This window comes from Opisthocomus hoazin, chromosome 2 (genome assembly GCF_030867145.1).
Source record: "Opisthocomus hoazin isolate bOpiHoa1 chromosome 2, bOpiHoa1.hap1, whole genome shotgun sequence".
NCBI classification, from domain to species: domain Eukaryota; kingdom Metazoa; phylum Chordata; class Aves; order Opisthocomiformes; family Opisthocomidae; genus Opisthocomus; species Opisthocomus hoazin.
Genome location: NC_134415.1, coordinates 91,940,782 through 91,966,385, shown reverse-complemented (window position 1 = coordinate 91,966,385; position 25,604 = coordinate 91,940,782). Strand labels below are relative to the sequence as shown.

The following is a 25,604-nucleotide window of genomic DNA, read 5'->3' as shown; positions in this document are numbered from 1 at the left end:
AGCCCAGTTCCCTCAACCTCTCCTCGTAGGGGAGATGCTCCAGTCCCCTCACCATCCTTGTAGCCCTCCGCTGGACTCTCTCCAGTAGCTCTTCATCCTTCTTGAACTGGGGAGCCCAGAACTGGACACAGTACTCCAGATGAGGCCTCACCAGGGTAGTGTAGAGGGGAAGGAGAACCTCCCTCGTCCTGCTGGCCACACTCTTCTTGATGCACCCCAGGATCCCATTGGCCTTCTTGGCAGCCAGGGCACACTGCTGGCTCATAGTTAACCTGTCGTCCACCAGGACACCCAGGTCCCTTTCCGCAGAGCTGCTCTCCAGCAGGTCCACCCCAAGCCTGTACTGGTGCATGAGGTTGTTCCTCCCCAGGTGCAGGACCCTGCACTTGCCCTTGTTGAACCTCATCAGGTTCCTCTCTGCCCAGCTCTCCAGCCTATCCAGGTCACGCTGAATGGCAGCACAGCCTTCCGGTGTATCTACCACACCTCCCAGTTTGGTGTCGTCAGCAAACTTGCTGAGGGTACATTCTAACTCTTCATCCAGGTCGTTGATGAAGAAGTTAAACAAGACTGGGCCCAGTACTGACCCCTGAGGGACACCACTTGTCACCAGCCTCCAACTAGACTCAGCACCCCTGATGACAACCCTCTGAGTTCTGCCATTCAGCCAGTTCTCTATCCACTTCACCGACCACTCATCCAGCCCACACTTCCTCAGCTTCCCCAGGAGGATATCATGGGAGACTGTGTCGAAAGCCTTGCTGAAGTCAAGGTAGATAACATCCACAGCTCTCCCTTCGTCCAGCATCTTCCACATGTTGCCTCTGCACTTTCACGCCTATGCCAACCCAACAAACCTACACACTATCTTCCAGAGCACATGTTCTTTAGGTACTATAAAGACTTTCCCAGTAATGCAGCTATAGTCCTTCTGACTACAAATAACTATGGGGCCTGCTACCTCCTCTCTCCAGTCTTACTGCACAGACGTCCTTCTTCCCAAACATAGCAGACCCTTGCGGGGACAAATATTTGCTGCAGATCCTGAAGCTTGAGAGGTCACGGCAGTCAGTCTTCAAATCACAAAACTGCATCCCACACCAAGACAACCTTTTATATACAATTTCTTCCTCTCTGCCTACTCGTAGGTGTACTCACACTACCCACAGTATTAAGTGCTTTGCAGAAGAGAATGAGTTTCTTCTTTCCTATCAATCACATGAAGAGTCTGCGGGGCAGACAACTTCAAGTACCAGCAAATTGCTCTTGGAGTTTCCTCCAGTTTCTCAAACTGAGAGTTTAATTAGCCTTAGAATCATCTTATTGTCACATTACTCCTTTTTAAACACAACAGCGCACCACTTCCTATATCACCAAATACCTGTTTTGAAAACAACGCTAAAAAATCCACTGCCCATATACATTGCTGGATTTCATCCCAATGCACATTCATATAGTTTGAACACCTCTTTCCCCACCACATCAAGGCAAGATACTCAGCTTCAAGTCATCTGCAAAAACCATGCCAGCTCATTAGCAATATTAAACTAGTTATGTTGGATTTGTGTCCCTTTTGGTCCTTAATGATTTATACATACTGCTTTTCCTCCTGAGAGGTTCAGGCACAGCTCTCTTGGAAAGGCAAAAATAGAAGCCAACTGTCAGGGGGTCTTCTACTGGATCCGCTGTGACCAAGGCAGCTGTCTCCCTAAGTACTAATAATGGGGAAAAAGTGTGATTATACTGTATTAAAAGAAAAAAAACCTGTCATTAGCAACTCCAAGTTCCATGAACTATGAATACTTTTTACTTAATAGAAAAGCTTTTTAGAGAAGAGCTTACAGCCCCACTGCCTCTGGGGGAGAACAGTGTGCATTACCTTTAGTGTTTACATTGCAGTTCTCTCCTTGAGAGTAGTGCAATTGAAAGACGACATTCAGGCCAGCTACAGCAGCTCAAGTTTTAGCAGCAGTCATGGGGGTTTTAAGTACGGTCTTTAAGACTGCTAATTAATAAGTGATGAATATATTTTATGGACAAAGTTTGAGACCTTACTGACACCCGTGATTCAACTACTCGGAAGAACAAAAGCTTTGGTTTTACTCGGGAATTAAATATCTGGAACAGAGCATCACCCAAACTCCCCAGTAAAAACATATTAAGGAAAGCAGCTTTTTAGCCTCGCATCCATGAAGCCAGAACACTAAGCAAAGGGGAAAAGGCCCCATGGTCAAAGAACCCTGCCTGCTTTCCTCCCGACCACAGCTATTGCAGCTTTTTCAAGCAGCTTCACTGTAGGAAAAGCCTAAGTTATTAAGCATTGAATCTTTCCCCTGTCCAAGCAGTAAAAATCTCAGTCTTGAACCTCATATATACAGAATTCACTCACCTTGAATACCAAAGAATGTGTCTCGGGCAAGAATACAAATTGAGCAAAGCAGGGGAAAGGTGAGAAATCAGTGCTCTAATGATCCCTTCTCTTACCCTGAGACCCCATTCCAGACCCGTTCTCCACCCAAATCCTGCTCCATAACTAGCTCAACAGAAACATGCATTTTTCTGTGCAAACAGAAGAACTGAGCAGTTCTGTTCATGCTGATATCAAACATCAACTAATTCTGGAGCTAGATGTGCCACTTCTCTATTTTATTGATTTACTGCAAATAGCAGCTGAGATAAATTACCATTGGGCTACCTTTTTTGCACAACTCTCAATAGTTTAAGATATACAAAATGCCATTTGCATTTAGTGGACACCAACCAATGGTCATAAGGTTAAAATATAAAAGCAATTGTCTTGGAGAAATGCTATTCCCTATTCCCTCTTGTAATATAGCATCTAGATGCCAAACTCTGGGGGAAGAAAGAACATGGAAAAAACCCTACTAACATTACAAGTAGCATTTGTGTTAAGCATTTGATCAATAACTTCACATAAAAAGGAACTTCTGTCCCGCATGGCAAATCTCAGGCCTCATTCTACAAGACATTTTCATCATCAGTTCAAACCTGGAAGCCTTAACCAAAATACACGTTAATTTAGAGAAGAAATATGAAACTGCGGCCACCAGCCAATCTTCTGCCAAGCCTTCAAAGCATTTATTCAATTTCCTCTAAGGGGTAGAATTGTTCTCTCCATCCAAGCAAGCACTAAAGCAACAGTCCCGTTGCACCCTAGGTCTTGTTGCAAACAACAGAAAAGTTTAAAGTGGGTATACTGTTGCAAGATTATTGCTTAGAAGGATAAAAGTCAGTAAGATCTAGTTAATTGGCTACTTTAACTGGATACTAGGATTCCAGCTGTGGCCTGTGATTATCCTTCCATGAGGGTGAACAACACCTAACATTATCTATTGGTTTTACCACTCTTCTCACTTGGCTGTTTACTAGAATATCAGTAACAGGAGCAACTGGGGCTTTCAGCAAGAACACCACAGCTACCCTAGAAAAGTAAGGATTTCATGTTTGCCACAGAAGCATGGGGTCATGTACTGCAATCTCTGCACTAGAGCGTCTGCTAATCAGCCTTTACTTGCTGGGCTGATCTTACACTCCAGCCACATCTGGCAGAAAGTGGTAATCAACTGAGGCATGGTTCATGAGCTATTTGAGTTGCCACGCTCCTGTTGTTTTTATTCTGAGGACAGTGAATGCTAGTTAGTGCTTTCCACCTCCCAATGATCCGCTTTCCCCAGAAAACCATTTGTTTTTAATGAACTTGTGGAAGTGAAACTGTTACTATCCTATCAACTCTGCCCAGAACAGCAATTTGCAATCCACTACAAATCTGAATGAGACTGAAAACATATTGGAAGCAGCCTGACTTTTCAGCTGCACTACTTAGCTGTTACACTTTGGGAATACATAACAAAAATAGGGTGGGGATGAGACAATGTGCGAGCAACTGCAGTGACATGTTAATTAGCTACTGCCTGTATGCTAGAAACAGGTCAGCTGAGCAGGCACGCTCAGCAGCTGACACATCTAACTCTCAACATCCAGCCCACGGTCCATGTTTTTCCCTGCTCTCTCAGCAGGTTTCTTCTGAGAGTCCTGCTGTTCTGTCAGTGGATGCCACGTGACAACACAACCTCCAGTAGGGCCAGCCTGAAAAACAGTCAAACAAGGCCAGAGAGCTCGTGCATGCTGTCAAGGTGAAAAGCCACCAGAAGCCTAGCACGGGTGGAAACTCTTAACTGGGAATGAAATGCCCACAACTATGCAGACTCCTGTTGAAAACACGGACATCTCCATCAGAAAAAGAAACCAAGTGTAACGCAAACCTGTCCATACGCTCGGTGGAACAGGATGACCTCCTACAGGCGTACTGAAGCAGTTGCAACGAAACCACAAGTAGTTTGTAACACGGATGCAATCATTTCAATCCATTTTGTCTTGTATCTATAAAGCAACAGAAAGGCTGTAAGAGCTCTTAACACCAGACGGCTGCCTCATGTGAATGCTGAGCCTTAAAATAGGGGGGTTTAGGGGTTTTTTTTGTTGTTTGTTTGGATTTTTTTTAAACAGGCTGATGTCCTTCACAATTAGATAGAGCTTTACTCTCTCTCTGCTAAAATAAAAATAAATATGAAACCAAACACGCAATTCATTTATGTTCATTCCCCTGTACTAAACCAGTTAAACAAAAATCCTTTGCTGCTGCCACATAGACATGTCAGTTTAAGGCTCAGAAATTTTGAGAAAACTAACATCAACTACCAGTAGGCTTTACTTTTCAACATGAGCCTGCAGCCTTTCATATACTGCAGATTTCTTGATGTTGCTAAAAAATTCTGTTAAATTCAACAGGATATCCACCCGAGATCTAGAAGATGCAGTTAGGACTACTAACATTTAAAAAAAATCCTGAGAGTAGTAAGTTGCTATCTAACAGTTCAAAGTCACCAATGCCTCTGGAAGATGTGCTTGCCACTGGCAGTGGAAGTCTCCTATCAAGCTGTTGGCAAGTGGGGAAGTCGGAATCCATCACACAGGCTCACATCCAGGCGGCAAAGCTTCATGCAGAGTCAGATCACTAGACTGATCGACACTTCTGAGTGAGTGTTCCAAACTCCTAAGCCTGATACAGAGGTGAGTTTTGAAAGGTAGCTTCACATATTACTGCCTAACCAATTTCCACCCTCCTGATAAACAAGGAGAAGTTCTTTAAATTCACCTATTCCAAACATAGCAAACTTCTGTTAATACTCTTGCCATTCACAAATAACAGAGCAATTTGAAGTTTAAATCAAGCTTAGAAAAACTAGAAAGACCCTATGCAGCTTAGAACGAGAGATCAGACCAGAAAGTCACAGGCAAGGCTTACATACGAAAATAGCATTCTATTTCAGATGCCAGTAACAAAACATCACTCATGATAAAACATACATGTTCTCAAAATACTGGCACACTACGTATGCTGACTCCCTCTGGCTTGCTGCCCCTTAGCAGAATGTGCGTTATCCTATAAATAGGTTTAGATTAAGCTATAAAACTTAAATTAAGAGCTACAGGCACAATAACAGTACTTTGGATTCCAGAGCCATGCAGCAAGATCCAAACCCAAGTCTCCATTTGAAAAGGTTGGGTTTTAAAACTCCAGGGTTGCTAAAGAACTGATGCCATGATATGTTAAAGCTTCCATCTATATTCGACCTCTACATAATGAGAAACAGCAGCCTTCGGAGTCAGAGAAGAGGCCAGCTGGCTTCCCCCTCTCATACAAGTCCTACACTCCCTGAAATGAGAAGTGAAAGGAAGAGTCCGTTTAAAAACAGTTTGAACTCCCACTTGAGGGCATCTATGTGGGTTCTTCAGTTATGTGTAAAGATGTATGCTCCAGCTAGTACAGTCCTGTACTGTGGCAAGATAACTGATCGCTGCCTTCTTTTGAAGACCTTCCTCTAAACTCGTAAACTTGCATATATTTTAAGAATGTGGGCGACAAGTCAGCATGTTTTATTCATGCTTTGAGCAGTCATGTCTTCCTCTCACTTCTACGGAGGACCATTTTAGAACATTCTGTAAACTAGTAGAGAGACTTAAGAGATGTAACAAACCTACACCAGAGGCACTAGGAGCCTGCCAGGCTCTGCAGGCTAACCGCTGACCATCTGCTATGGAAGCACCCGGCTGCCGTTGTGTCATCCACGCTCGCGCCAAGCCAAGAGCCAGTCTCAAGTGATCGACTCTGCTGCCAGCCACAGTCTTGTCCCGTTTCTTCAGGACATCAAAGCTTAAGACACTTTCTTAAAAAAACACGTTCTTTGGTCCTTTAAATATATGGCAGAACAACCTCAGCTCAAGTGGTCACCAAATTCTCCAACTTACCCTTACCTGTGTTTCAGATCTCAGCCATAACCTAGTTTCTTAAACACTTACAAACAACTAGCAAAAACATTGCTTTCTTCTTCATTCCTTCTTTGAGAAAGTAAAGCCACCTTGGCAAAGCACACGGCTTAACAGTTTTGTTAGAGCTCTGTGGCACAACTACAGCACAGGAGTTCCTGCCAACTTGTTTTCTACCTGTGGTAATTTTGCATATTGACTTACAACCAAGAAAAGAGTTGATTGCCACAAGTCAGACCCAAGCTGCAGACATGCCATGTCAGCAACTCACAGGTCTCAGTACATACGAGAGGCAGGGTGAGCTTTCTTGGTGGCCTTCAAGCATGATCATGCCTATGTACTCACAAAATCTCCTCTACAAGAAATATTACAACACATTTGAGTTTTACCAATAGATAGAAAAAAAAAAGACTCTAGGAATGGCAACCAACCAACACGCTGCCTCAGCTTAAATTGCCCAGAGTAGAGACTATATAAACATGCAACATTAGCATGACACCAGGACTTTTCAGCATCCATTCCCTTTCATCAAACAAAGTTAAGACACAGATATGATCTAAAACAAAGTATGAGATCACGTTATCCTGGGCAGAGAGGAGGAACAGAGGGGTATTTTGACTTGATTCGTCCCGAAGTCAGTGGGAATACAGCACACTGCCATCTCCTATACTGTGCCTACGACTAAGCTGCAAACCCCAGACACCCAGTGGATGCACCATTTGCCAGCAGCCTAGAAAACACTGTGCTAGTATTCCACCTACCTTCACAGTGACATTTCAAGGCTGATGTCCAATGTCATTTGTGGTACTAGTCCAGATTGTTGGTATATTCCCTCTCCGAGTGGACCACAGCTCCCAACTGCTTCAGCAAATGTGTTTCACAACCTGAAGAATTTTTATGAGCACAAGCAGCTTACTGGCTACCAGCTAACACTGTGGAATATACCTCTGAGCCCACCCTTGCAAAACTTATTTTGTATTGATTTTCAGCATTTTCAAGCAGCATTTCAGAAGAAAACACGATCAAAATAGCAAGACTAGAACTATTAAAAACAGTTTTAAGGGTCTAGCATGCAGTTTGCAAGACTCCAGAAAAAGCAGCCTTAACCGTAATCCGCAAAGTGACAAGCTAGCCTCTGCCAAGTATTTTGATTGCCTTCTAGCAATTGCCAACATTTGGTTTATTCAGGTTTTATTTAAGCCACAAAGCTCTCATCCAAGCAAAATTTTGGCCAGTAAGAAAATCAAGCAACCATGCTGAGCCTGACAGGGTGGAATACTCTAATATCAACTTACCAATGAAGCTTCACACTCGCAATCTTACTGCTGACTCAGGGGAACAAAAGTACTGCTGCAAACCCTGTGCTACAGACCACTGCCTGCAAAGCTACTAGGAAGCCTTCTTCTACCGTATCATTTAGTTTGAGTTCAGGGTTCAGCCCTGTGGCCAGATGACCCATTCTTTCAGCGCGCTAGATGTCCTGCACTGACATTCACACCCTGATTTCCTGGCTTGCTTTATGCCTTGCTTTTTAGCTTTCACGGTATTTGAAACCCCCCTCTCCAAGCCAGGCAGAATGCCATTCCTAATCTGCATGACATGTGTTGCAGTTTGGAGATTCAAGTTCCATCAGATACTCATTGGTCAGACTGCTGTATTTCCCCTAGGCACACACCAGAAATTGTGCTTTTCCACCCTTACCCGCATCCTGATCTGTGCCTTCAAAAGAAGCTCCAAAAACGAACCGAGCATGTTAACTTAATGATACCGTTTGGTACCACTGACTCATCTTTAAACTATAGTGAGACTAAGGGAAGGGATCTAATGTCATCCTCCCCGCCCCCAATTTTCCCCCACCCCCAGAAACACTGGAGCCAGCTCCTTCAGCAATACCAAATGTCCACAGCTGACTGAGGAAGATCTCTCCTTTTCTTTTCTTGGGGAGCAGGAGGTATATTGCAAGCACGTGGCAAGGTTTCAGTAGCAGGGGGGGGCATGTTGCAGCTGTGACCTCTGAGAACAGAGGTCTCCTTCCACAGGCTGCAGGAGATACCTGCTCCAGCACTGCAGAGCACCTCCTGCTGCACTTCTGACCTGGGTGTTCCCTCTGCCATTTCTCATGTTTTCCCTCCTCCTCTGCCTGTCCAGTGGTTTCTGCCCTTTCTTAAATATGCTTTCCTGGAGGTACCACAAGCATGGTGGATGGGATTAGCTGTGTCCTGTGGTGGGTCCATTGCAGAGCTGGCTATGTCCGGCACGGAGCATGCCCCGGTCTCTTCTCACAGAGGCTGCCCCTGCAGTCAGCACCTTGCCATGGACACACAGTGCTGTAGGGAAGGTATATATGGTAGGAAGAGCGAAATAGTCTCGACTATCTTGAACACTGGCAGAAAAATACTAGAAGCAGGTGCACCTCTGCTATATTACCATCTCTTCAGAAGCGAGGACTAAGAAGGCAGCAAATTCTCCTCTTTGGCTACCCATTTCTCCATCCAGCAAGAAGCAGGGAAGATGAATAACATCCAAAATGCCCTATGCCCTTCAGAGTTATCCTGACTATCATCTGCTCTTAAGCACTTCAGAGGATCCTTCACAGGGCAGAGACATAGAAGCATGGACTGACCACACCAACAGAACACTCTTAGAGACTTTGCAGAATTCCTGACTAGTGGGACAGGCCCAGGCAAGGTGCACACAGAAGATGGAGGATTTAAGAGTCAGGCTGGAAAGTCAAAGGCACATATCAAATCAAACCCCAGGAAACCAAACTGCAAATTATGTTTTTTGTTGTTTAAAAGATCTTCACTTGCTGCCATCCAGGATCTAAGGGAGTAACACTACGAGACTATTATGAAACACATTCAACTACTAAATAGAAGTGATTAAAACTATGGACTGGTCACTGTCATACTGACCATGTCGTGAACAAGAGGCCTCAAAGACATAGCTACTCCATTATCTAATGACTAATGGAAGTCAGTACAGCAGAAACACCCGACTTGTCCCAGAATTTGTCATCCATGACCTGGACAAAGCATGTTTCACAGAAGGATCTTGATGACTATTGAAAACAGACTAAGAATACATGCCTTCAGCTGAGGAAAAGCCAAGGGGAGGGAAGGTAGGACTAGTCAATCTAGTTTTATCATGTTACAGCGTCTGGATGAAAGAAAGTTTAATATTACACTGTCTACCCACTCTTCTGTTTCCTCATCCCCCCCTTCCTTTCCTTAGGCATTGTACCATAAGAAGACCTAAGCACAGAACAGTTCAGATGTACAAGATCAAATGATCTTGCCTATGTTTCAACCTTTGCATCTTAACATGAATTAAAACTTCTACCCAGCTTCAAACATATTTTGAAAAATGATTAGTTAGCTAAGTCTCAGCCTAATTAAAAGGGCAGCCTTCTCTTGGTACTACACGTGGGACTAGGGGGTGAATTGAAAGTTGATGCCATTGAAATGCTCAAAATCAGTTAGTCTAAAATGCCTCCTTATTAGCTCCCTTTACCCATGACAGACATTTCTACTCCTATTCAGAGATCTACACACCTCCAAATGAAACGAGTCTTCAATACTGTTTTGGGAAAGGACAAGGGAGAAGCCCACATAAACAGAGAGATCTTCAACATAGAGACTAATGACGAGTCCTTACACACACACAAAAAAAATAAATGTGCCAATCCAATATCCGTTACTGAATTAAAGAATTGCTTCTCTGGATTTTTTTTCTTTTCAGGCATGAAAGATTCATCGAGGTGACAAGGAGGATTTCACAATTTAGAATATGCTCCAGCTGTGACAACAAAAACCAAGATACTGTGTTACACCTGATCTTCAATACTAACTTTTAAACAAAGTCAGTTCTCTCGTACATGGAAACTGCGACAAATTACTGCAATACAAGATACAGTGGGACATACAAAAGTAGTTTAACTACTAAAGTGTGAGGGATTAAGTCCAATTTGTACAGGGACTCTGTTCTTGGCAGTTTTCTTCCAGGCACTTCCATGGCTGTAAAGACAAAGTGTCACCTGGACTGCAGAGCAATGCAGTACTCGTACGTCTGTGCTACTCCTGCTAGGAAAGGGCCCCAAGTGCCAACAGACTTGGAACACTCTCAAAATCAGTTCAGCAGCAAACAACTCCCAAAACATGCATCCAAGTTCACCTGACCAGTCACCAAATTCCAGTGACTCAAGATACAGCTCCACTAACTCATATCTCTCCCAAAAAACAGACAGACATACTCCTCGGGAACGAAATACAGGTTTCTAAGACTAACCTGTGGGATCTAGCAACTGTACCTTTACTGAGCCTAGGAAAAAAATTTAATCCGCTGCTTTTGCTCAACAGCCACTTCTGTTTCAACACTAGAGACCACAGTGATTCAAACCTGTTAGGTCATCCCCGCAGTTTACAGGAGAAAGGCAAAACACTGCGGGAGTAAAAGTGTCTGTATAAGCAAAATACAGACACCAGCCCTGCAGCTCAGTTATCAGCATAAAATAAACTACAAATTTCTTTTTAGGGCCTTTATTTGTCAGCCACACACAAACATGCAAAAACAGACTTGGGATGGAAAGATGTTACTACAGATGCACAGCAAATCGAGTCCTGACCGTCATCTGCTTTGCTTCCACATTTCATTAAAGTCTCCCAGCTCTTGATCAGGCCTCCAGAAGGGCCTTCTACCTTATGAGAACTATTTTGAAGAAGTAAGGAGGTACCATGTAGTCTTTTCAGAATACACACTCCAGAACTTCCTCATGGTGCAAAACAATTCACTGAACGAAACAAGTCAAGGAAAATCCCAGCCATTTTGATCATTTTCAGAAACAGGAACTTGTTACAATCAACCGCAGACGCAACAACCTCACTGGTTTCTAACCCACTTCCTAAATGCAAGCTTGACAGTCTGTTTCTGAGCAAGAACCTTTATAAGAGGAGCCGAGTTCAGATCTACCTATTTTTTCCCTCATCTATCCTGTGTTTTAACATTTGAAAGTCCAGATATTTCCCTTCTCCAAAAGCTTCTGCCTGTTGATACCACCAGAGCCACCCCATTCAAGGCTGGAAGCTGCCTTTTACTTGCCCCACACAATTAAACCCTCAGTGAAACCTTAACACATCTTTCAGAACAATTCTGAGAATCAAACTTCTATGCTGTGCACTAGGATCGCCCTCCCAGTTGAATAACCACAGGTCATACACCCTTAGCGTAGCCCATATATCTCATTCACCCCCTCTGCAATGAGTCTTCTCACTGCAGCAAAATCAAGCTGCTAACCTGCACTTCTTCATGGGAATGCTTCCCTCATTTGCTGTATCTAATTGTAACTTGCTTAACACAACATGGTTAGCTGAAGGAGATGAATCAATATCATTGTGGTGACTTTAAGACAACTTTAAGATGATAAGAGTTTTGTAAGTCCAAAAGGGTCCAAACTCTAACATGCCAGCTGCAACAGCTGGCCCCAAACCATCAGAGCCACATCAGATTTCCATTTGCTTTCTCCCCACAGGGATTTGGGAAATGCATTTAATGCCAACTGGGCTGGAAATTCACTAGTATGAGAGCTGGAATTCAATAAAAGGGTAAATCTCACTAATGAGTCTATGATAGAAACCTAATCGTACTCCAGTACTTCTTTATACGATGAGCCTGTGCAGCACCCAGAGTCCATGCCAAAGAGCAGCCACTACATCCATACTAAAGCCTGTATTTGAAAGCTATGCAAGTACAGAAAACCATACAAAGGTGAACACTCAGCAGCTCAGCTTTTGTTCACAGAAGACATTCATTCTGTTCTCTCCTCCCTTCCTCACACCCATGCACTCATACCCAAATCATGCTTTTTAATCTTCAGTGTAAATTCCCTCTAAGTAGTACTCACTAAAAAAACCCAAACTAAACAAAAAAAACCCCTATACTTTGTCATCTATCATTTTTCTATAACTCTCTGGAACTAATATCTTCTGCGGAAAACATATGAGGATAGGAATCATTGTGTCCCATCCTCACAGGACTACTTAGCTCCCATTAAATAGTTGATCTTTCCATTTAATTTACAAAGTCCAGTTGCTAAGCAGGGTGGTGGAAGATAGGTTGTGTGACATGACAGCTGGCCATTAAGACACTAAATAAAATTATGGAGTTGCCCAAGGGCATAGAACCCCCACACCAATACTAGAATTACAACTCTTCATAAAGCATCGCTCCAACCATCGCTCTCCGGTACCTGAAGTTTTAACCATCTAAATCTTTCACACCTTGACTCAAAACTTATCTCAAGGCATTGGCAAGTTTTACTTTTCATTCCCTTCTCCAAGTCTTCAAATGCTACTCACCCAACTTGAAACGCTGTCAGCCACGTGGCTCAGATCTACCTCCACCTGGCAGTATCTCCAGCAATGCACGGAGGCACTGCTCTTTCAGAGGATCAACTTGCAATTTACTCTCTCATTACAATATATAAAGCCCATTTTAACACTTGTTCACAAGACACATATCACAGTTCAAGGAATTGCCTATCAATTCATAGTTATAAGGAGATGCCTCAGGTTTAAGAGCCTGAGAATATTTTGTTCTTTTAAAATATGAACTTGATTTTCATTTATAGTCCACAATTTTGAATGTGCATATCTCTCACCAACAAGATTCTGTCTTTAATGATACCTGACAGTTAAACTCTCAACTATTGTGTACAGCTTGGAAAATAGAAGGAAAAATAAACAGGGACGTATCTTTCTAGAAAACTACCATTTCTCTTCCTCTTGTGTGTCTTACATGCAGGTGGGTATGAAATTGCACAGAATGCTACTGGCCTCAGTCCCCCCTACGCTCATTTTCTGAAGTAGTAATATGAGCACCAATATCCAAACACAGTCTCTTTCCAGACCTTAATGCAGCACTGGTACATAATTTCTACCTCACTTTAATCCTGCCTATTCCAGAGAGTACTTTATTTATGCACATACGCATATATTCTTATATGTGTATATATACATATGAGACACAGCATGCTTTTAAACACGAGCTATGATTTTTTTTAAGCCAAAGCTTCTATTCACAGATACAGTAGGACAGTCCAGCCACAACCTACAGATTAAGAAGTGTCAACAGCTACCAAACAGCAACATAGGAGGCATCAATAACCAAGATGATTTTTTAAAATGTAGAAGAAAACAAGAGAGAATACATGATATCAAGACCATTGATCTATTTAGACAACGGTTTAGACTCAAGTCAGTCTTCAATCAATGCTGCTTACATCAGCATCTCTTGGACACATACACAAGAGTATTTAGATGTACTGGAAGACCGGCATGTTGTTTGCCACTTTAAGGGTTAGCCATGAAGTTTTCAGAACTGAAATTTGGAATTATTTTCCAGAAGTAATACTACCTCTTTCTAAGAAATACAGCATCATCAGAACTGTACTTACATGCACCCGCGCTAGCATTACTTAGTAATGGCCAGTAGCCAAGAGACTGTTTGCTGTAATACCTGCTGATCTTTACTTGACAGTATTTCTTACCGCGTTCAGAAGGAAAAAAAAAAGGGAAAACCACTTAATTTTAGACATTAAAGCCTGTTGTTGATCTACTGAGTTCAACGCTGGAGAGAGTTACTACTGGTAAACAAAGCCAGTTAACATCACGCATTAAATTCTTTCACCATTCTGCTCCTTGGTGTCTCCAAGCAGGGACTGACAGTTGAGTGGGTTGAAAGAAACAGAATTGTCAAGACAAAACATCACTAGCTCATTGTTTTTTAAGCAGCATTTTGACATTAACCTTGTTTCACGCATTAACTAGCTAACGGCAGTCCAGAACAGATCGTAAATCTACGAGACAAAGCCACCAGCCATCTTCAATAAAACATGATGCAAACTATTGGACAGCTCATGAAGTCGCCGTCAGGTATTTGGGACCTCAGCAACAGCCCCTGAACGCTCCAAAGGCAGCCCCAGTCTACAGCGTAGCGCTGTCCAAGCACCTCACCATTTAAGCACACCATCATCTAAACCTCTGCAGAAGTCCGCTGTGGAGACGGCCACTCTCCCGCCGGTGCTCGGCCGGCTCCTGGCGTAGCTTTTATGTCTCTGCCTAGCTTAATCCTGACCAAAGCAGGCAGCGACAAGCGCCTGTCCATCTTGTCCCGTGCCCAATTCCCTCCCCTCTTCCCGATCCCTGCCCCGCAAGGGACGCTTCGTGCTGCCTTCCTGGGTAACAGGCAAGAGAGGTCATGAGGAAAACGGGGAGGAAAAAAAAAAAAAGGAAGAAAAATGGCCGAAAGAGCAGCATTATGCAATAAGAGAAGAAATGCAATAATAACTCATCCCCTCCCGGAGATTTCTCACAACCTCTGCGGTCTGCGAGCTGGATTACGGCGGGTGCGGCAGCCCGCCGGCACACAGGCACACCAGAATAACGGCACACGGCAAATTCAGGGCCCTCAGCCCCGGGCCCGCGCTGGGGATAGGAAAACAGGGATGCTCACAGTCCAGGTGCTTTTTCTTGGGCCCCATCACTTCGTGCGTGGTGGCTTTGCAGACGGCCCTGGCCACGGCCGACCCGGTAACGCTGTACTGGGCGGCCGCGATGCGATCCGTCAGCGTCTGGCCCGACATCTTCGCGGCCCCGCCTGCTGCCGCCGGCTCTGCAGGGGCGGAAAACACGGGAGGGGAACGGGGGGGTCCCGGCTTTATCGGCGGGGGAGGGGGGACACACGCACACAGAGGGCAGGGACACGGACAGGCGCGGACACACGGACACGCACACAGCCACACGGACAGCGGTCCCTCGGGCGGCCCGGCCCTTCCCGAGGCGCACCCCCCCCCCCCCCCCCCCCCCCCGTTGTGTAAGCCTTTGCCTCGCCGCGTGGGGCAAATTAAAAAAAATAAATAAACAAAAAGGGAATTTTAGACGCTGCAGGGAGAGGATGAAGGGGGAAATAACGTCGGTAGCGCACAAATAACGTACGAGCCCGCGGGAGGGGGGAGGAAGGACCCCCGCGCACACCTGCCCGGCCCCGCCCGCCCCCCGGCCCCGCCGCCCCCCCGGCGGGAGATTATGGCACCGCTGCGCCATGTTATGCCCCCCCCCCGCCCAGGAACGGGATGGATGCGGCAGCCCCGGGCAGCGGAGGGCGAAGCGAGCACCGGCGGCCGACCTGTCAGCGCGTCCTTCCCTCCCGTCCTCCTGCCGCCGCTCCGGGGAGGGCACCGCCGCCTTCCGCCGCCACCGCTCCCCGGCCCGGCCCGCCGGCTCGGCGCCCCGCGGCGCAGCACCCCCCCCCCCCCCCCGGCCCCGGTATCCCCAGGTGCGGGGCGGGCTGCCCCCTCCCGCCGCCGGGGATGCGCTGGGCGTCCACGCCCGGGAGCCGCCGCTGCTATTTCCAGCCGGCGGCTTAATCCTCCCGCAGCCTAATCCCCGCGCTACTGCCGCAGCAGCGCCCGCCCCTACCCCGGTGCAGAGGGCGGGACCGGGCGGACCGGCGATGCCGCTACCGCCGGCGCAGTCAGCTGACCCGGCTCGGCTCGGCCGGGCCACCCGGTACCGCGGGGCAGAGCCTCTGGAAGGCGAGGCGGCGGCCCGCCCGCTGGGTGTGGGGCGAGGCGCGGCCTAGCCACCCGCCCCCCCCCCCGCTGCCTCTTCCCGGCGGGTCGGGGGGAGCCCGGTGCGGGGATCCGCGGGGCGCGGAGCCGCAGCCGGCGATGCTTCCCCTGCCCGCGGTGTGGTCCTGCCCTTAACGCTTGAAACAGCGCACGGAGGGATCCCCGCACTGCACTGGTCTCTCCGTGATGCGGTTACGGTTATCAAAGGCGCCCGAAACGCGTCCCCAGAGGGGTTTTCTCGCTGGCGCCTGAGACACCCCGCGGGCCTCGGTCACGGCGCTGCGGTGCCGGGTGCGATGGCGGCCCGAGGGAGCGGGCTGCGGGGTGCCGCGGGACGCGGCCTGCGCGGGTCGCCGCGAACCGGCCGAGCTCCGCTGTGGAACCGAGGGATTTCAGCGGGTGGGGTCCGAGCGGAATGGCACTGGTCGCGATTAGCTGCCGTTAGAACAAATTTCAGAAGGCAATCTCGGCGCGTGCTATTAATTAGCTGCGGTAAACAGCGTGTGCAGTCCGCACGGAGGGTTTGTGCACGAGAAGTGATAACTGGGCTGTGCTGCACACAAAGGCGTACGCCACCGCTTTCATTTCTTACGCTGGGAGCAGAACACCAGTGAGGGACTGCGGTCTGTCAGGGTATGAAACAGCAGCTTTTTTACTACTTCTTTTTTTTTTTTTTAACCTGACAACCAAGATGTGTTAAAGTCCCAGGCAGCCTGAAAGCTTGGGAATCGCGTTGGAACAGTGTTCACATTTCAAGCTACTGTTTCTATGGAAAATCTCTTCAAAAATAATCGCTCAAATGGTGCCCGTGTCCGTTGCAGACATGGGTTCAGTCCTGTGCAGCCCGCTGTAGGTGACCCTGCTTCGGCAGGAGCGTTGGACTAGATGACCCACAGAGGTCCCTTCCAACCCCTACCATTCTGTGATTCTGTGATATTGGTTAAATCTCCTGCGTTTCTGCAGAGCAGATAGAGACGTCTGGATTTCATGATTCAAACGTTTTCTCACATGCAGTGGTTGACTATGCAGAGGGATTTACTTATGAAATAAGAGGTAAAGCGCGTGTTAATAACTGCTAGCAACAAGCATTAGGGGTCCGCAAACTTTGAATGTTCCCGTAGGTGAGGCTCTGATGTTCCAGCAGCGAGAACATGGATAGCTGCAGTGTCCATGCTTCTCAGCTCTTCCCACTAACGAGTGGCAAATGAGTAAATGCTGGAGCTGCACAGAGAGACAGTATAACGCTGTGTTCTTCAGCACTATTGCGGTCTACTGTTCAAGCACAGACAAATTTTAGCAGCGTTTAGAAATCATGTTTCATTTACCAGAGAAATGTTAACTTCCATTCCTAGAAATTCATCGTTAATGGGGTGGTCAGGGGGAGCTAGAAGCATGTCTCAGCAGAGGCACGCAAACAGTTTTTTCTCTCGGACCTCACGGTCAGTTGTTGAGGCCATCGCGGCAGTTGATTTCAGAGGGAAGAAACACTTGGGATCTACAGGTACTTCATGTTCCATTACTGGCATTAAGAGTGACTCTGAACTCCTGTTGGTAATACTGAGAGGAGTTTAGAACTGCTTCACATTGAAAAAGACAGACTGGTATATTACTGAAGAAAAAAAAATACACAAGCTGTTCTGGAGTTTGCTGATTCCACCCAGCAGAAATTTAGAACAGCTTTACTTGCCACAAGCAAGTTAATTTTCAACTTTCCGCTAGGCAAAGTATTTAATTAGTGATGCAATCTCTTTATTACTGTCTCGTGTACATCCACAGTGTGAAAGTCTGGTTACTTTCTGAACTAGTCCGTACTGTTATCAGCAGCTCCTGTCACTGAGGTTCTTGGCTGTGTCACCACAAACTGATTGTTAACACTCAGCTCATTTTATATCTTCATATTCTCACGATATTTAAGCAAAACATAAGTCAGACAGTTTGTACTCTTGCCTTAAAATTTACATATTGCAAACTGAATTTAAGCACTAAGAATAAAGAGATCCTCCAGTATTTTGGGTACAAGCCAGCAGGGCGCCGGGTCGTGAGCTGGAGTGTGCAGAGGAACAAATTGCAAGGTTGCAATTACAGAAGCATTTTTAAGATGTTAATTTATCTGCCGTTACTTGCGTATTCTGTGACAAATAGCCAGTGTCACAAATAAAAGCCACTATGAAAATTTGTTTTATTTACATCTGTATCGTGTTTGATCTGTATTGCTCTACATGGGGCTCCTCTATTTCTTCTGAAAGTCAGTGGATGGACTTCCATTGACTGCTGCATACAAAGATTTTGTTTAGCAAAACAAGGATCCCTTGACCCTGAGAGACTGAAGAGGTATTTCAGACAAATCTCATTCTTGACAAGTCCATCGTCTGAATTTTTGACGCATGATGACCTTTCTGAAAACCTAAGATGCTTTAAGAGGGTGGGAGAAGAAGAAGACATCAGCACTCGTAAAATTCAGAATAAGAGAGTGTGATCTACTGAAGCTGTATTGCTTTTGGATTTAAAAACAACCATCACCACCCAAGAAAAAAAACCCAACCCCAGAGAACAGGAGTTCAGGTTTGTAATAAAAGCCACACAGGAACATAGGAACCATCTTAAATAAGGAGAGACCACAGAGGGAGCTGCCCAGGCTGAAATTGCTGGGCACTTGGGGTTACCATTTGTCAAGGTCGGTTTAGACTCAGTCCTGAGAAGTCGCCTGGTGTGCTGGCTCTGTGAAACTCCGGTTCACAGCTTGGCTGGTGGGACGCGCCGGGAGGTCTAGGCGAGGGCCATGTAAGCAGCTGGAAAGGGTTCTTGCTGTTAAGAATAACCCAGAATTGTGATTTTTTTTTTTCTTCACGGCTTGTAACTGTGCTTTCGACTTCATAACGAAGACCCTGAAGGAGAGAAGCTATATTAACGACAAGCTGAACAGCCATCTTGAGACAAATGCTCAAAGATAATTCTTGACTAAGTTTGCAATGAGAAAAAAGAGTCGGTCTGTGTTAGTCTCACACTCAGGCGCCCACGGGGAGGGAAGGAGGCATGTCTAGCATCGCACCTCTCACCTGAATGCTGCACCAGAGATGCTCGCGTCTCGGGTGATGTAAAGCACGTAGGACTCTATTTCCTGTGCTTTATGTTAGGGTTTTCTCACCATATTTCTGCTTTTTTTGTTGATTTCCCAGTTTTTCTTCTCAGGTCTTTCAGTTCTTCAGCCAGCTTCGTTGGCCTTGTCTCCTGCCTCACAGCCCAGGCGGAGGTTTAGACCCCATCCTGCCTGTGCCCGAGCCAAGCCCAGCGCTGCTGCTTTGCTTCTCCCTCTCACTCTTAGGGCCAGTGGTACAAACAGAGCTCCTGGAGAGGCTGGCTGTAACCATAGTGATAGCAGCAGTCCTGAACAGATCTGTTCAGCTCTGGGAACAGCGAGAAAAGGGCTTTTCGAAGCAGGAGCATCCTCCTGACTTTGTACCAGGTTGAGGGAGCCAGGTAGGTAGAAGTATTCTCCCTCTACAGCATGTGCAGCATAAGTTGTAGAACACCAGTAGATACCTGAAGCATGACACACCAAGGAGTTTCTGGGCTTCTTCTGTTAAATATAACCTCATCACTTAGTCTCGCACAGCTTATGTCCACAGCAATTCGTTCAGCCCCTGTACTCGCCCTCCTTAATGGCAGCTGTTCCAGTAGTTCCTTTGGTTACTGTGATAAAAAGCATCAATGAGAAATTAAAGCAGGCTGTCAATTTTCCAGTGAGAATGGTGGCCCAAGAAGGACATAGCCTGGGCATGCTCATACATCCCAAGTAGACTATTCATTAGATTGTGGGGGATCACTTGAATACTTTTCCTGTGTGGGAATCTAAGAGAATAACAATACACAGTGGTAGGGGTACAGACTATGATGAGTGAGTATGCACTCTACATCCCATATCAAAGGCCTTTTTTGTGCTTATGAAGAAATTAAAAATAATTAAAAAGATAATTTAGATAAGGGAGAGATATGAGGGAGAAAATGATACAAAGAAGAGCTAACAGGCTCTTCTACTGGTCCCTATCCCATGTCAAACCAAAGTCACGTTCTGCAGAGTATGAAGTGATGGGCATATTGCAGGCACAGGTGGTAACTGGCACGTGTTGTGCTGCTCTGTGCAGAGCAACCAGCTGTGGTTCCCTCCCCTTATCCAGCATGCTGGTTCTCACGTGGACAACCTCAGAACCTGTATAATCTTAGAGACCTCTGCTGTCTGATGCATAAGTGGACCTGGTCATCCACATCACAAGGATAACTTTTGCTCCTAGAGTAGCTTTTGGATTGGGTCTGGCAGTAACACTGCGGTTAGAAACAAGACAGATGGGCACACATGTCGGAAGTGGCACAAAAGTCCTGTAATCATCAAACTCAGTACCCATGAAACTCCTCACTATTTGGTATCGATTTTGGCCATTAATTTTATAATCTTGGTAGTGCCTCCAGTGCAAAAGTCTGGAGTTATGAAGTATGTTGCGCTACTAAACAACAGACTCAAGCTAGGCTTAATTATTTTTTTTTTCCTTTCTCTTTTACTGAGTGCTAATCTTATTCTATGGATTTATTTAAACAAGTCTGCATACCAAAAGCTACCAAGCTTGCTGCTTCCATAGGTAATGTGTATTCTAATATGTTGAATGTAGAAATAGCAGTTTTAGAATTGATATTAGACAGATGTGAGAATTAATTTAAGAAAGGCCGCAGGTCAGCTTAGATACACGTTTAATATTCCATTGAGGCTGCTGACAGAGGGAAGAGGAACATCTGTCAAACAATTTAAGTGAAGTCATCCTAGACTTCACAGACATTAGCATGAAACAGATTTGCAGGAGTATACAGAAACAGATAGTTTACTACTAATTGACTTTTAAAATTTATTACTCATTGACTAACTGATGGTCCTGTCTTTGAACACAAAGTAACTCTGAAGGCACTGATCGCAGCCGCATCATCTCCGCAAAGAGGGAAGGACACTGCCTGAAATAAAGCCCAAATTTCTTTTCTCCATGTGCCACGTTTAACAAGAAATCGTGATCCATGGAACAGGCAACAGACTTTTAACCTGCCTTGGCTTTGCGGTCACTAAACTTTTCTGTTCAAGCAAAACCAACTGTTTTTGGTAAAGGTGCGTTATTTTGTTATTGGCACTGACAAAGTGCCAGCATTTTGCTATCAGTGGTGAATTGCTGCTGTATTAATAATTGCAATAATTTTACAATTGTTGTATTTGAATAGAACTGCAGTTGTATTCTGGCTGTGGCCACCATGGCCAGGGATGCTTCACTGACTGTCACTTGTCCAGCTTCTGTCTGCTCGGCCAGTGCAAGCCTTACGCTGCTGTAGCTTACACTGAGGGGAAGCAGCACAAGTGGATGAAACTACGGCTGAGAAGCAGTTCGCCATGATCTGCAAAGGAGAAAGCTCCTCTATGCTCCTGCAAAAAGACAAGCCGGTCAAAAGAAGGCAATTTCATTTCTTTGCTGTGCCAAATCAGTACAGCATAGCTGTCGTCCTGAAGCCTAAGCCTGGTCTCTCACCTACTTGCCTGGCTCTTGGTGGCCAATCTAGGTGGCAAATTGTCCATTTCTGTTAGAAGGGGGACTGCCATTAAACAGTAACTTCAACGTGCTGAGTACTTTTCAGTACATTATGTGCATTTACAGCATGTTTTTATTTTACATGTTGTCCAGTATCTGCAGGAGCTGAGGGACAGAGAATGTTAGGCGAAAGCTATTAAGACAGTGGGCCTTCAGTCAAGGCCAGGAAGGACGACCCACCTCCTGTTGAGGAGCTCTGCCAGGTGATGTGAACTGTTTATTTTGAGCTTTTCTGCATCCTGGAAGGAGGTTTTAAGCCAGTAAGAACTTGATGCATTGTAGAAAAAAGCTGAACTACAAGGAGTATGTTGCTGGGGTTCAGCACAATGTGTTTCCCTCCCTGTCAGTGGAAGTGTGGTACCACCCAAACATCAGGACGGAGCTTTTGACCACGTACCGTGTGCCCCATCTACTGCTGCTCTAGGCTCAGAAATACACAGCTGTACAGTGGCGTGACAGCAAAGTATCATCAAATTCTGCTAAGAAATTTCCGAAGTTGTAATTTCAGTGACAGATTTATTCAGCGGAGGTTCAATAGATGTCAGTTACATGTCAAATAAAAGTAAAATTTTCAACCCAGATGGTAGAATAAGTTCTAAGCAAAAAAAGATATGCACTTCTTTCATAGGAGAGGGAGATTATGAATTGTAGTACCTTATTACCCAACACGACCTCTGTTCTCTTGAAAAGAAGCTGGCTTAGACAATTCGACACATGAATGTACGCTAGAACATATGCAGATACGTGTATCATAGTGACTTTTTTCTAGTTGTTTAGCAATACTTCATCCCTAATCTTTTACTAGTTCTGGTATTTTCAGTACAAATTACAATTTTGCTAAGGCCTCTGAGCATAAAGCTCAGTCTGCTAATGTAAGACCAAATTCTTCAGCTGTGCGTCTGAAGTAGTAGCATGACTGGTATAGCTTGGTAGGTTCCCACTCCCTGCTCTTCCAAGCTTGAAGTTGCTCTTTAACCAAATCTGCCCATCCACAGGAGGACACTTTGGATTGTACTGGCCTCCGGTGGCAACCTAAGGGCCATTTTGGTGGTGGGATGTAGTCAGTCAACCCACCTTCTTGACTTCATGCCCTATACATTTAATTGGTCTAGCACAATGTTGATTGTGTCACAACCGTATAAACGACTAAGCCCTCCTGATTTTGGATTGCCAAATGCAAAGCCAAATGCAGGGTCCTGCACCTGGGGAGGAACAACCCCATGCATCAGTACAGGCTTGGGGTGGACCTGCTGGAGAGCAGCTCTGCGGAGAGGGACCTGGGCGTCCTGGTGGACGACAGGTTAACCATGAGCCAGCAGTGTGCCCTGGCTGCCAAGAAAGCCAATGGGATCCTGGGGTGCATCAAGAAGAGTGTGGCCAGCAGGACGAGGGAGGTTCTCCTTCCCCTCTACACTGCCCTGGTGAGGCCTCATCTGGAGTACTGTGTCCAGTTCTGGGCTCCCCAGTTCAAGAAAGATGAAGTGCTACTGGAGAGAGTCCAGCGGAGGGCTACGAGGATGATGAGGGGACTGGAACATCTCCCCTACGAGGAGAGGCTGAGGGAGCTGGGCTTGTTCAGCCTGAAGAAGAGAAGGCTGCGAGGGGACCTAATAAATGCTTACAAATATCTGAAGGGTGGGTGTCAGGAGGATGGGGCCAAGCTCTTTTCAGTGGTGCCCAGTGACAGGACAAGGGGCAGTGGGCACAAACTGAGGCACAGGAAGTTCCGTCTGAACATGAGGAAGACCTTCTTCCCTCTGAGGGTGACGGAGCCCTGGAACAGGCTGCCCAGGGAGGTTGTGGAGTCTCCTTCTCTGGAGATATTCAAGACCCGCCTGGACAAGGTCCTGTGCAGCTTGCTGTAGGTGATCCTGCTTCGGCAGGAGGGTTGAACTAGATGACCCACAGAGGTCCCTTCCAACCCCTACTATTCTGTGATTCTGTGATTCTGTGATTCTGATTGGTAAACTGGGATCATTACCAACACTTTAATACAGTGAAGAGCATAACTCTACAAGTTATGCTCTTCACTGCTCTTTACTTGCTGGAAAGCTTTTACTCTGAAAAAGGATTAGGTGTCATAGCAGGCAAATAACATATCTGAACTTCCAGAGTGACGCTGTGTGGAAAGACCTGGTCAGACTTCTGATTTTGTAATCGGATATCACCAACAGGACCGGGTGTGATTTTAATTTCTATGTATGGCATGGATGACACTGGCACTACAAGACTGCTTAAATTCTGATTTTCATGCCCTCTTTAAAGAATTTTGATAAAGTGGACTAGACTGTTAGGAGGCTCTTTCTGTCCTGTTGATAGAGAGGTCTATGTATCCCCTGATGACAGACATATGGGGACCATGGTTGTAGGCTGCTTTCCATAAAGGGAAAGAATTTTTCTACTTCTCCAAATTAGCTAAATCATTTGATAAAAGAGGAAACAGAAGAGGACAAGTAATTTTCTTTGTCAGGAGCATCTGTAAGAGGTAGGATTTTATTTCTGGCACGTTTTTGTGCCCAGATGAAGATGTTGCTACTATTTGTGTAGAGGGCAGAATCCTTTTGCACAGGATGGTTGGTTCAAGCTGCCTCCAAGCCAAAAGAGAGATTTTCCACTCTCTTTCACATGGGGCAGGACTGTACTCAGTCTCCAGTCCTGACACAGAAAACTGTAATGTACAGTGACAAATGTAAGTTCCCCTGCCCATTACTTAGCTTACTGTGCAGTCTGATAATGATCACTTACTTGGAAAAAAATGTATATTCCAGCACAGGAGGAAAACTGGCCACTCCTATGTTTGCACACATCCCATGCAGGTGGGTATTTGGTAGAGGCATCACCCAGTGCAACCCTGATGCTCACTGCTGCTCTCCCTTCAGCAGTTCTATCCAGTGCATGTAATGAGGCCATGTTTGCTTGCCTATGAGACGTTCCCCAATTCTTTTCTTGACTATTCTGGTTGTGGGATGATTTTCTCACTTTACCAAAGCTGCTTTTACAGGAAGAGAAATCCAGAAAAGCAGTCCTCAACTTCTTGAAAGTCAGGACTATTAAAAACAGAGGCATGGATTTGGCACTGGGTAGACAGATGAGTTAATTTTATTCTTAAGACTTTGGTACAAATCGCAGAATTACAGAATCACAGAATGGTAGGGGTTGGAAGGGACCTCTGTGGATCATCTGGTCCAACCCCCCTGCTGAAGCAGTGTCACCTAGAGCAGGCTGCACAGGACCTCCCAGGCAGGTTTTTAATGTCTCCAGAGAAGGAGAATCCACAACCTCTCTGGGCAGCCTGTTTCAGTGCTCTGTCATCCTCAAAGTGAAAAAGTTCTTCCTCATGTTCAGATGGAACTTCCTATGCTTCAGTTTGTGCCCATTGCCCCTTGTCCTGTCGCTGGGCACCACTAAAAAGAGTCTGGTCCCCATCCTCTTGACACTTAAGATATTTATAAGCATTTATTAGGTCCCCTCGCAGCCTTCTCTTCTTCAGGCTAAACAAGCCCAGCTCCCTCAGCCTTTCCTCATAAGAGAGATGCTCCAGTCCCTTAGTCATCTTTCTGGCCCTCCACTGGACTCTCTCCAGTAGTTCCTCTTCTTTCTTGAACTGAGGAGCCCAGAAATGGACAGAGAACTCCAGATGCAGCCTCACTAGCGCAGTGTAGAGGGGAAGGAGAACCTCCCTTGACATACTGGCCACATTTTTCTTAATGCACCCCAGGATACCGTTGGCCTTCTTGGCAACCAGGGCACACTGCTGGCTCATGGTTAGCTTGTCGCTCACCAGCACTCCCAGGTCCTTCTCCGCAGAGCCGCTTTCCAGCAGGTCCGCCCCAAGCCTGTACTGGTGCATGGGATTGTTCCTCCCCACGTGCAGGATCCTGCACTTGCCCTTGTTGCACTTCATCAGGTTCTTCTCTGTCCAACTCTCCAGCCTGTCCAGGTCACGCTGAATGGCACCACAGCCTTCCGGTGTATCAGCCACTCCTCCCAGTTTTGTATCATCAGTAAATTGCTGA

General features: G+C 45.9%; 1 protein-coding gene across 2 annotated transcripts in view; it reads right to left on the bottom strand.

Annotated features, from left to right (window-relative positions):
* Window positions 1-15,922, bottom strand: part of SNAP91 (synaptosome associated protein 91) — a 73,288-nt gene extending 57,366 nt beyond the window's left edge. Inside the window, exons 1-2 of one of the 2 annotated variants that reach the window (XM_075414436.1) lie at window positions 15,822-15,922; window positions 14,857-15,015 (exon numbers count right to left, since the gene is read on the bottom strand). In XM_075414436.1, coding sequence (XP_075270551.1) covers window positions 14,857-14,986 — 130 coding nt within the window. In that variant the 5' untranslated portion in view covers window positions 14,987-15,015; window positions 15,822-15,922. Of the gene's footprint in view, window positions 1-14,856; window positions 15,016-15,528; window positions 15,632-15,821 lie in introns of those variants that run through there. The other variant, XM_075414437.1, reaches the window with a different exon arrangement.
* Between the last annotated feature and the right edge of the window lie 9,682 nt (window positions 15,923-25,604).